This window comes from Leptonychotes weddellii, chromosome 15 (genome assembly GCF_054177405.1).
Source record: "Leptonychotes weddellii isolate Sample4059 chromosome 15, ASM5417740v2, whole genome shotgun sequence".
In the NCBI taxonomy this organism is placed as follows: Eukaryota; Metazoa; Chordata; class Mammalia; order Carnivora; family Phocidae; genus Leptonychotes; species Leptonychotes weddellii.
This window is the reverse complement of record NC_138383.1, coordinates 4,855,219-4,867,307: the sequence shown is the minus strand read 5'-3', so window position 1 is coordinate 4,867,307 and position 12,089 is coordinate 4,855,219. Positions and strand designations below refer to the sequence as shown.

General features: G+C 48.4%; 2 protein-coding genes across 4 annotated transcripts in view; both read right to left on the bottom strand.

Annotated features, from left to right (window-relative positions):
• The window catches only part of QRICH2 (glutamine rich 2), a 34,094-nt gene extending 31,405 nt beyond the window's left edge, over nt 1-2,689 (bottom strand). Inside the window, exons 1-4 of the mRNA XM_081804435.1 lie at nt 2,020-2,689; nt 1,774-1,866; nt 639-698; nt 160-270 (exon numbers count right to left, since the gene is read on the bottom strand). Of these exons, the coding sequence (XP_081660561.1) occupies nt 160-270; nt 639-698; nt 1,774-1,866; nt 2,020-2,562 (807 nt within the window). The 5' untranslated portion in view covers nt 2,563-2,689. The remainder of the gene's footprint in view (nt 1-159; nt 271-638; nt 699-1,773; nt 1,867-2,019) is intronic.
• A 2,394-nt stretch (nt 2,690-5,083) lies between these two features.
• The window catches only part of PRPSAP1 (phosphoribosyl pyrophosphate synthetase associated protein 1), a 30,585-nt gene continuing 23,579 nt past the window's right edge, over nt 5,084-12,089 (bottom strand). For all 3 annotated transcript variants that reach the window (XM_081804436.1, XM_006728047.3, XM_031037165.2), the window contains 3 exons: nt 7,326-7,396; nt 6,375-6,521; nt 5,084-5,849 (listed from right to left, as the gene is read on the bottom strand). In XM_081804436.1, coding sequence (XP_081660562.1) covers nt 5,691-5,849; nt 6,375-6,521; nt 7,326-7,396 — 377 coding nt within the window. In that variant the 3' untranslated portion in view covers nt 5,084-5,690. The remainder of the gene's footprint in view (nt 5,850-6,374; nt 6,522-7,325; nt 7,397-12,089) is intronic.

Genomic DNA, 12,089 nt, shown 5'->3' with positions numbered 1-12,089 from the left:
CATGGTTTGTTCTAAGACTGGAAAAAACACTTACAACATCCATAATAGGAAGCATGAAATTATGAACATCCACACAATGGAATACTGTGCAGTAGCAAAGACGGAGAGGTCCAGGGGAGCCCCACCCGAAACCAGTGCCCAGGTCCCCAATTTGTTCACCCCTTGTGAGGCCTTCCAGCCATCCGTAATCGCTTGCTCCAGCTCCTCCCAGGTGACCATGGTGACTTCTTCTCCAACAGGCATCAAACTCATCTTCCGGCTCACTAGGTCCTGATAGTAATAGACAACATGCAGGCAGACAGACAGACAGACACACACACACACACCCCAAGTTTAATCCCAGAAAGCTTTAGGAACAGAACTGAGCTAACAGAATCCACAGCCCTAGTCCTGAGGAGAAGTCACTGTCCTTCAAGTGACCAGTGAGATTTGGGCAGCCAGTTTCCTGTCATATGTGGGCCCCTGGTGGGATACCGGGCAGGGATGGAAAGGATTTCCCCTCAATCCAGGGATAGTGCCCAGAGGGACAGAGGGCCTCACCCAACTTTGGAGGGACACAGACATCTGGGGTGGGAGTCTGGACATCCTCCCCTACTGCCCACTTGAGGGCCCTTTGTTACAGAACTCGCCCATATTACCAGGAATTCATCCCGTTCTCTGACTATCTTCTCTAGTACATCAATCCGTTGGAGGGCTTTCTGGAAGAAAAGTTCAGAGATGGAGGATCAAAACAGCCCCTCCTGTGGCCCCTACACATACATACATACATACATACACACACACACACACACACACACACAGGGAAGAAGAAGAAAGGCAGTGTGTGGATCTTACAGGAGCAGGGAGTAGAGAGGGGGCTGCTAAGTCAGCTAAATTGTTTTCTTTCCAGCCAACAAGAGGCAGGAAAGTGAGGTGTGGTGGGGGACAGCGTGCCAAGAGCAAATACTAACCCAGGGGTGGGAACCTTTGCTCCCGGGATTCACTTCATCCTACCCATGATCGAAACATTCTGGCACTACAGAATGAGGCTGACCTCGCCTCTCAAGGACAAAAATGATCAGGTCCTTCAAGGGTGTCTGAATGGCTGTGTGGTTTAAAGAGAAAAGCATCCCCAAAGAACCAAAACAAGGGCCACCTGGGTGGCTCAGTCGGTTAAATGTCTGCCTTCCGCTGGGGTCATGATCCCAGGGTCCAGGGATCGAGTCCCACATCGGGCTCCTCGCTCAAGGGGGAGTCTGCTGTTTCCCCTGCTTGTTTGGGCACTACCAAAACAAATTGCTAAACTTAAGTTGTTCCATATGACTTCTGCAAACCTCCGGAAAGTAGGAATCTAAAGGTAAAACAAGCCCTTGGTCAAAAAATCAATCAATCAATCAATCAATCTAAAAACACCACACTTCGAAAAGAAAAGCTTCCCAGGGCAAAGGTGAGTCCCACTTGGGGCTCAAGGCCTGGGATGAGGGGCAGAACGGAGGCAGGGGCCCCCGTGGCCTCCCTCAGCCTCTCCCTGGGCTTCTTCCTAACTGCCCCTCCTCCTCCTTCCAGCGCTAAGCCCCTGGGTGGCTTCCGGAGAGCCTGAAATAAGAGCACTGCCTAGTGCTTTGGGGCCCTACTGTTCATCTGAAGGGGGTTCTACTTTCTCCAAGAAAACAAAGATCCAAGTGAAGGTGTGGCTGGGGGTCTGAGAAGGGGCAGCGGAGTGCTAAGGACAGGCACTGCATGGGAAGGGGGCGACTCCGCGATCCGCGAGGTGGGGTCCCCGCCGTCCCTCACCGCAAGGCTCGACTCCGGGAGCTCCTGCGCCTTTTCCTGGGCTTCTTTGAGGGTTTTCACGTCCTCCACTACATCGTGCAGCAGCTCCATGGCCTGCAAGGTGGACACGGGGCCCTTCCGAGGCCTGGCGCGCCCCCACCACGCCCGCGCCTCCCTGCTCCCGCCGCCTCCCTTCCCGCCCCCGGGGAGCGGCCTGTGGGCTCCGCCCCCCTCCCCCTCCCCCGCTCCCCCCGGTTCCGCGCTCACCTGGGAGACCTGGGAGACGGTGGCCCGCTCGCCCTTTGCGATTTTCAACGACCCTGCTCGTGCCCTTGCCGGCGTCAGCTTGGCCGTCTCCTCCTCCAGCCAGTCCCGGGCGTCCAGCTCGCTGACGGGAGCCGTGAGGTGCTGCACGTGGCTCACGATGCCCTGCACCTGGCTGGTGACGGTCTTGAGCTGCCTGCTGAGGTCCTGGACCTGCCCGCCCAGGCCCTTCACCTGGCTCTCCAGCGCCGCCGCCGCCACCGTCGGTGGCTTGGCCAAGCTGCCGCGCGGCTTCTCTTTGGACACAGCCAGCTGCGGGGCGCTGAGCACGGCCTGCGGGGGCTCCAAGGTGCGGCTCGGCTCCAGCGACGGCAACGGCGACTGGAAGTCGATGCGCACCTCCTGCAGGTTGAGGCTCCGGAGCATGGCCACGATGAGCGTGTGCAGGGCCGTGAAGTTGACGGCGCCCACCTCCGGGGTGCCGATGGCCAGGTCGGCCAGCTCCCGGAGGGAGACCGTAGTGGTGGCCGCCGTCGCGGGCGGCATCGTGCGCCCTCTCAGCAGCGGTCCGCGCCCTCGGCCGGCCGGGCAGCCATGTCCCCCTCACTGCCCCCCGCGCCCCTAGGCGTTCTCCGGGGCACCAGTCACGGTCTGCCGCCCGCCTGGAGGACGGAGGGGAAGCGCCCGGCCGCTGGGCTTCCCACCCTCTGCTCCTGGGGACCCGCGCCCGCCTCCCCGGCGGGGTCCCGACACCCGCCTACCCTCCGCCGTCCAGTCTCCGAGCTACAGCCCTGGGCCGCCCTCCCCTCGCGCCGGGTCGCGGCCAGCAGACGTTTGGAACGGGAGGGACTGCCCGTTCGCTGCCGGGTAGTGCGGGACCCCGCGCGCCCCCAAGGGTTCTGCGAAAGAACTGGCGCCGTCTAGCCGGCCGGGACCTGCCCATACGCGAAGCCACCCCCCAACTCGCAAGGGGAGCCCATCGGAGCGGGGTCTGGGGAAGACTTGGCCATAGCCCAAGGCACCACAAATTGTTACTATCAGTTATCGCTCCTAAAGGGGCTATGGGGCTGGGTCAAGGCACTGCTGTGGGAACGCAGCAGTTTGGGGAGGCGAGGCGTCCTATGGCTCACCTAGATTCCAGTCGTCCCTTAACCTAGGAAGGCCTCCCATTCATTCAGCCACTAAGAACAGGACATGTAAGAGACACCATGTGTGTCCTTAGCCTGTTTTCATTATTTAGGGCAGTGGCACATTATCTAAGGGATGCAGTCCTGAGACCTCGGCCTTTTGGGGACAGTTCCCATCTCATTTTGCTTCATCAGAAAAGAGGGTAACTTGGAAAAGACCACTCGCCACCCAGGCAGCTCCAATGCATCACCAGATGACAGACCTTCACTGTGCCACCCTGGCTTAGTTTATCTCAAAACAGACTCATCTGGTCAGGTGCCAGCATTTCAGCTCATCCCAAGGCAGGATTAGACAAGACTAGAGGAATTTGGTGCTCTCAGCAACTGGGGCTTGACTTCCCCACACCAGATTCTTCCAGAAAATGTAAAATGTCAGTGTTTACATGCAGGAAAGCTAAGGAAAACCTGCACAAAAATCTGTACCATGTACTCCTATTTTAACTACTTCTCAAATTCAAACTTTTAGTCTGCGTTGGTAAAATGTAATGGAAACCCTTCGTGCCCCTCGTCCCCAAGTGTTGCCTGGGAGTGGAGTTAAACATCAGTCTAGAACCTCCAGGAAGGTTAACACCTGAGGATTTTTGTTCACCATCATAGTCCCAGCGCCTGACACTCAGTGGGGCCTTCACATGCTTGCTGATACCATCAAAAGAACAGATTCTTTGCAGCCTTGTGCACTTAGGCTTTTACCCCATAAAACAAAAGGCTGGATCACAAAGTTAAAGCCTTATAGTGGGGCATCCACGGTCCTAGAGGGTGTGGAACGTGAGCTTCTTGATTCTAGGTTCGGTGACTTTCCAGAAGGATGTTATCCCTGCTACTACTGTGCTAGCACAGGCCGGAATCTTAACTCCCGGAATCCTCACGACTTCATCTGCATATGCCTGAGACCTGGCCTCATGCCAGGCACATATTAGGACCCACTAAGGGCCCATGGAAAGGGTGTATCTGAATATATTCTACTTCTAATCCCAGGAAATATATTCTACTAAATAAGTACATAGAAACACCTCTGTTCTTATAGACACAGGAAAATAAACATTAACTGGATGTATAAATGGAATTTTGGAGTTGAAAAGGACCTCCCTCAGCTGTCAGTTCCAAACCTCCCTCTTTATACCTGATGAGAGGCCCAGAAAGGACTAGTCATCTGCCTGGCCATATGAATAAGAACTAGGTCTCCTGAGTAATAGTCCACAGCTCTTCCTCCACCACCATGCTATCTGATAATTAAGTTCTTGCTCAAAATGCCCCTACTTGGACTATTAACAGAAGAGAAGGCAACTTGTGTGCTTGAAAAAGCTAATGTGCTCAGTCTTGATTGTGGCTTGGGAACTTTTCAAGTCATTAGGAAAGGGGTAAAAATGTCAAGGAAACGTCCCTGCAGAGAAATTTAATTGTACAAAGTAGCGAATTGTCCTTTACTATCCCTCAGGAACAGAAGCAATTCCAGCTCATTGCCCAACAGACAGGCTCTGCTCCTTCCCATTACATTCAGTCCTGCCCAGAGCAGGCTGAAGGTTTAAAAGGCCTACCTGACAAATGTGCTATAAACCAGAGTAATTTTAAGTGCTGGGTAGAAAGGTCAAGTGCAGTCCTGAGCAATGCCTAACATTGTCACCTATCACACAGGAAAAAGTATAATTCGTTCCATTTTTTAAAAATTTCGATTTTTAAATCCATTAGTCCAAGAAGGATTTGACTTTGATGTTTAGGAAGGGGATGGAACCTACAGGCGGAGACTCCTGTCCAGGGTTCGGGACCAGCCATGGACCTGGAACACCCTTTATTTTGCACCCGTTGTCTTCTGCACCGTCTGGATAGAAGTCAGTCACCTCTAAGGCAGGGGAGCAGGCGGTTCTGCAATAGAGTGAGCAGACTTGCAAGACAACAAATTCTTTTATTTGCCATTGAAGAGCAACGCAGGTATCCAGAGATAGGGTGTACTCTCTAATCTGACCTCCCCGCTGGGGTAATGCCACAAAGGCTTTGTTGTTCAGTGGCTGTAGGCACAGCAGCTTCTCAAAGAAAAAGAGGGTTTCCTACAAAGACTTATGTGAGGCTGACGGGGGAGAGGACAATTAGAATGGAAACAGTACCAGGGCACTCAGCTTCCCTAACCAAGTTCAATGCTGACACACATTTCCCTGCGGTAGAAATACCCGAATGTTACAGAGCTAAGACTATCTGCCCTTAACTCCTTTTCAGTATCAACAAAATTTGGGGATTCTTTTCAGGAAAGCGTCTGTAATTTTTTGTTTAAGGAACAGGATGGCGATGGCAGACATTTAAGGCCATTTATCCATCAGCTCTGTCTTCCCCTTGACTATCTTAATGCCTCCTACCTACCCAACTTGGTGAGACAGACTATCTGACTTCAGGCTATTTCCAGGCCTCCCTTGAGAGGAAACACTGTGTACATAAGTTGATGGCACTGCTCTCCACACGTTTTCCTTAGGAGTTCCACGGTCAAGGCAACAGTGACAGCTAGTCATCCACAGTGATGTTTCGGAAAAGGTACGCCATGGACTCCCCATTGTGGATTCTCCGAATTGCTTCAGAAAGAATCAGACTGATATCCACAGTCTTTATCTTGGGACACTGCAGCTTCTGCACCTCGTGAGGGACAGTGTTCGTCACCACCACCTAGTCATTGCAGCAGTGGAAGATAAGCACTGTTACTGATGTGTCCCCAACGTGGTCACCCAGAAAAGTCTGTCCCACATTTAGTTCCCACAGCCCAAGTTCCAAACTACAAAACCTTATTCCACCGAGTATAGTTTTTACAAACCAAACTTAACTGACCTTATACAAGAAAAAGGTTACACGGTTCAAAACATAAGATTACGAAGGTCACGGTCTACTTATGCAGAAATGGTAGGGCGAGCCCCGGCACCGTGCAGCACGGGAAGAATCCAAGTCTTGAGAGAAATGCTACCAAGGTACCGAACTATACTGAGACACGAACCATACCGAAGTACATAAAGCGAACCTTTATGAAAATAGACATCTATTCCTAACTATACATCTGTCCCAACACACTGCTAGCCACCAAGGGCTAGAATTACTTCAGAGGTCCTCTGGAGAGGGGTTAAGTAACACTGATGGAATCATTTTACTATTCACAGAAAAGAGAGCAGCAAATTCTAGGCCCATTAAGCGCAGACAGACCTCGTCAATGGAGGACTCCTCGATCAGGCGGGGGGCCTCCGCAGACAAGATGCCGTGAGTGGCCATGACGTAGATCTTGTAAGCACCTCTCTCTTTCAGGATCTCCGCAGCAGCAACAAAACTTTCCACATCATCAATAATGTCATCCTGAGAAGAGACCAGAGTGAGTAGTAAGGAGCTACCCTCTGTCTCTATAAACACACTCCTCTTTGCTCTTCTCTGCACTTTGTTTCAGAGGATCTCCAAGTGGAGATCAGAGCCACCTGCCTGGGCCCAAGATAGCACGTCGGGCAGGGGCAACAACCGTGTGGACTGTGCTTTGCGTGGCTGTCAGTACAAAGAGCAGCAAAGCCTGGCAGTCACATGTGACATGCACAGCTGGAGTTCTAGACTGCCAAGACTCATTTCCCTGTTGCACACTTCTGATTAACCCGACATACCTGGTGTCCCATTTACTTTTTCTCAAGACAAAGTGAGATGACAAGAACACAGAAATAAAGCAAACCATTGTAATCAGGCCCAGCAAAGGCATTTAGAGCGGGGAGCAAACAGATCATGCTGAAGTACGAAGAATGAGACACTTGTTCTCATTAGTGAAAATGGAACCGCTCATCTTTAGTTCCTCACGTGGCCCTAAAGCTGGAGGTTGAGTAGGGTAGGTCAGCTGCTCTGGTGGAACCTAGACCCCTTAAGACAAAGCTTATTTATTGGGGTTGGAATTTTCTTACAGGAGATCCAATGCTCTTTTTACATCTATCTGTAGGTTATAATAATCCCTGTTCAACTACATAAAAATTTCTACTTGTCCTAAAGGAGTTTGGGTGAGTTGGAGTTGGGTGAGAAAGGACATTTAACTCCATCATCTTTACTAGAAATGTAATCCCAAAGTGGACAAGCCACAAAGAGCCAGCAGTGCCATCCGGGCACACGGAGGGGGACACATGACCGTACCACTATGATTGCGATGCGCCCGCCAACATCTCCGACTACGGTTATCGGTGGCTTCTCTTTGGCCATCATCACTAGCAAAATAAAACAAACCACAAGATTCTAGTTAGTCATGTGTCACTAAATAAATATAATTGCAACCCCATTCCCTGGAAGCAGTGAAAAAAAAAATTATTAAAAAAAAACAAAAAACAAAGGGCAACCCTCTTGGGTCTCCTCCCTCCTCAGGAGCTTTGTACTATCACTTTGCTGTCACTCAATAAACCTTGTTTTGCTGCCCACTCCCCCCAATCAATCAATCAATCAATAAGGCGGGGGGGGGGAATTCTCCAAAATGAATCTGGGGTCTCTCAGAAATAGATTTTCTAGGGGCGCCTGGGTGGCTCAGTCATTAGGCATCTGCCTTTGGCTCAGGTCGTGATCCCAGGGTCCTGGGATCGAGTCCTGCATTGGGCTCCCTGCTCAGCGGGAAGCCTGCTTCTCCCTCTCCCACTCCCTCTGCTTGTGTTCCCTCTCACGCTGTGTCTCTCTCTCTGTCAAATAAAATCTTTAAAAAAAAAAAAAAAAAGAAATAGATTTTCTGGAGCAGTGCTGTCCAATACAAACAGGTGAGCCATATGTAATTTTACATTTTCTAGAAGCCACATTAAAAAGTAAAAAGAGGGGCACCTGGCTGGCTCAGTCAGTGGAGCATGCAACTTTTGATTTCAGGTTGTGGGTTTGAGCCCCATTGGGTGTAGACATTATTTAAAAATAAATTTTTTAAGATTTTATTTATTTGTCAGAGAGAGAGAGCATAAGCAGGGGGAGAGGCAGGCCGAGGCAGAAGCAGGTTCCCCGCTGAGCAAGAAGCCTGATGTGCGCTCAATCCCAGGACCCTGGGATCATGACCTGAGCCGAAGGCAGACAGACGTTCAACTGACTGAGCCACCCAGGGCGCCCCAAAAATAAAATCTTTAAAAAAAAAAAAAAGTAAAGAGGGACGCCTGGTTGGCTCAGTTGGTTAAGTGTCTGCCTTCGGCCAGCTCCCTCTCCCTCAGCCTGCCGCTCCCCCTGCTTGTGTGCACTCTCTCTCACAATAAATAAAAATCTTAAAAAAAAAAAAAAGTAAAGAGAAATGAGTGAAATTAATAGATTTTATTTTACCTGGTACATAAGATATTTCAGTATGTAACTGAGAAGCAAATCTATTAGAGATATTTTACCTTTTTTTCATACTAAGTCTTCAATATCTGGTGTGCATTTCACAGAGACAGCACTTCTCAGTTGAGACTAGCTAGCCATGTTTCAAGAGCTTAAGGGCCACATGTAACTACCAGCCACCGGTCTTCAGACAGCACAGGTCTAAAGACTGAGTGGCAGAGTGAGGAAGATATTACCACACACAGAAGCAGCACTGCAATGCCAGGCAAAAGAGAAATAATCTGACTCTCGCTAAGACTGATAAATGTAAAATATCACTGATAATTACTGATAATGTAAAATAAACGCCACTCTGTAGAAAACCAAACAGGTAAAGGCTGCCAGACAGAGAGCCAGCTTTACTTCATTTTCTTTTATTTTTTTAATTTATTTATTTTTATTTTTTTTTTAAAGATTTTATTTATTTATTTGACAGAGAGACAGACAGAAGAGCACAAGCAGAGGGAGTGGCAGAGGGAGAGGGAGAAGCAGGCTCTGCACTGAGCAGGGAACCCGATGCGGGACTCGATCCCAGGACCCTGGGATCATGACCTGAGCCGAAGGCAGACGCTTAACCATCTGAGCCACCCAGGCGCCCTACTTCATTTTCTTCCAAAGTGACTTTATTTGGACAATGTAACCTTATTATCACATAACTACACGACTGACATCATAAGATTCCTGAAAATCAGGGACGTGAAGACAGTAACTATGACTCCATCATTTCTTCCTGATTTTTTTTTAAAGATTTTATGTATTTATTTGAGAGAGCGCGCGCGCATGAGCAGGGGAGGGGCAGAAGGAGAGGGAGGAGCAGACTCCCCGCTGAGTAGGGAGCCCCAACGCAGGGCTCGATCCCAGGACCCTCAGATCATGACCTGAGTGGGAGGCAGACCTGTAACCGACTGAGCCGCCCAGGTGCCCCCATTTCTTCGTGATTTGACTGGCCCTTAAAGTATGGGCCTCCTATCTCACTACCTAATTTATACCTGGAAAAGGCCCATCCATGTACAGACAACTCCAGGATAGAGAAGGGAAGTAAGAATTCACCCTCAAGGAGCGCCTGGGTGGCTTAGTCGTTGAGCGTCTGCCTTCGGCTCAGGTCATGATCCCAGGGTCCTGGGATCGAGTCCCACATCGGGCTCCCTGCTCTGCAGGGAGCCTGCTTCTCCCTCTCCCACTCCCCCTGCTTGTGTTCCCTCTCTCGCTGTGTCTCTCTCTGTCAAAATAAATAAATAAAATCTTTAAAAAAAAAAAAAAAAAAAGAATTCACCCTCAAAAGAAGGTTAGCAAACAGAAAGAGAAAGAGAGAGAGAATTTCAGAAGAACAGGCTAAGTATTCTTTTAAAGCTTTTTATTATTCTGAAATATTAAACCAGCAGTGGGAGAGGGACACAAGAATAAAACTCAAAGTAATTCTCTAGGTTAGCAACTATCAGCAAATAAACCATTTTAGCAGATTCCTATCTACAGGTACTGTGAATTTCAAAGAACAGGTGTGCCTTTCTACATACCAGCACATTGGCCAAGCTGAAGTCCAGCACTATTTTACTGGCAAATTTCAATCAACATTTCCTGATTTCCCATCCCAGAAACAAGGGCAATTTTTTGAATTTGGGCAGTCAAAAAGCTCTGCATACAACTACCACTTAAAAGAAGGAGAAGATAAACCACAAACATTAGGAAAGGCTTCCCTAAATTCTGTCTTAAATTAAGCCATGTGGGGGGCACCTGGGTGGCTCAGCCGGTCAAGCGTCTGCCTTCAGCTCAGGTCATGATCCCAGGGTCCTGGGATCAAGCCCGGAGTCCAGCTCCCTGCTCAGTGAGGGAATCTGCTTCTCCCTCCCCCTCTTTCCCTCTGCACACGCCCCCCACCCCCGCTCATGCTCTTTCAAATAAATAAATAAAATCTTTTTAAAAATTAATTAATTAATAAAACCATTTGGGTAGATGGCTGTGTTGACCTACCCACTTCTCAAAGAGATGTGGTCCCTTTTCTTGACCATTTTCCTCTGTAAAAAGAGAAAAAAATTGCAAACCAGTATCCCTCATCAAAGACCAATAAAAATTCAACTCTAGTTTGATGAGGAAAACATGTCACAGTGCTCCTGTTTACTTTTCTGTTAATTCTCCTTCTCCCAAAAAGCTTCTATCAGTTTGGAATGAAAAAACACAGGCATGGCCAGGACAGAAGCTTAAAAGGCTTTTAAAAAGCAAGCCTCTCTCCCGGTATGTTCATTCTCTGCTCATTACTGGTTTTAGGATCTGGATAAAACTGAACATACAATTTGGTGGCTACTAAAAAACAGAAACAGACTTTATTAGTAGGGTCAAGGGAAATGAACTGTACCCCATAGGCTCTTTTTTTTTTTTTTTTAAAGATTTTATTTATTTATTTGACAGAGAGATAGAGAGACAGCACAAGAAGGCAGAGAGGCAGGCAGAGGGAGAGGGAGAAGCAGACTCTCCACCGAGCAGGGAGCCCGACATGGGGCTCGATCCCAGGACCCTGGGATCATGACCTGAGCGGAAGGCAGCCGCTTAACTGACTGAGCCACCCAGGTGCCCCCCCATAGGCTCTTAAAAAAAAAGCCCCAAATTTTCTAATACGTTGCCCCAAAAATAAAACTCTGAAAATTCAAAATTTTCAGTAGAAGTAAGATATGTACTGGAGATTAAGGATAAAGGATGCTAAAACTACCCTATGTTTAAGATTCTGTTCCCTTTCTTCATTTTCTCAAACAAAACCCAATCTGTTTAAGAATAAAATGAGAGCGCCTGGGTGGCTCAGTTGGTTAAACGACTGCCTTCGGCTCAGGTCATGATCCTGGACTCCCGGGATCGAGTCCCGCATCGGGCTCCCTGCTCAGCAGGGAGTCTGCTTCTCCCTCTGATCCTCCCCCCCTCTCATGCTCTCTCTCTGTCTCATTCTCTCTCTCAAATAAATAAATAAAATCTTTAAAAAAAAAAAAAAATGAATTGTGTACCATTACTTATGGCCAGGAATCACAAACTACATCAACTTACTGTAGTGAAAATGTCAATTTATCAAGTGACCTCAAATCTTGAAGGAAGTAGGAAATTATCTTTTGCTTTTAAAGTTAGCATTTTCTACATAAAATGACACTGCATTCACAACCATCCTTAAGTTTTACACAGTCTCTTTCACTCTCTCCCCAGTCAATTAACCAAACCTTCCTCTCTTAGAATATAGGATGAGAAAGGACCAAGAGGAATTACTCATTCCTTATCCATTTTGATTTTGGTCTATTTTTAGTTCAGTGGAAGGTCAAACTTTATCAACAGACTGACATTAAAAAGAGATAGAATGAAATAAAGTCTCCAGTAGGACTGGAACTAAAATTATTCTCAAGCTCATGACTTTATCCACGTGCAAGCAAATCAAAACTGACATCTAGTAGATGCTCAAGAGGAGCTAATGTCTGCAACGACGTGGATGGAACTGGAGGGTATTATGTTGAGCGAAATAAGTCAAACAGAGAAAGACATGTATCATATGACATCACTAATATGAGGAATTCTTAATCGCAGGAAACAAACTGAGGGTTGCTGGAGTGGGGGGTG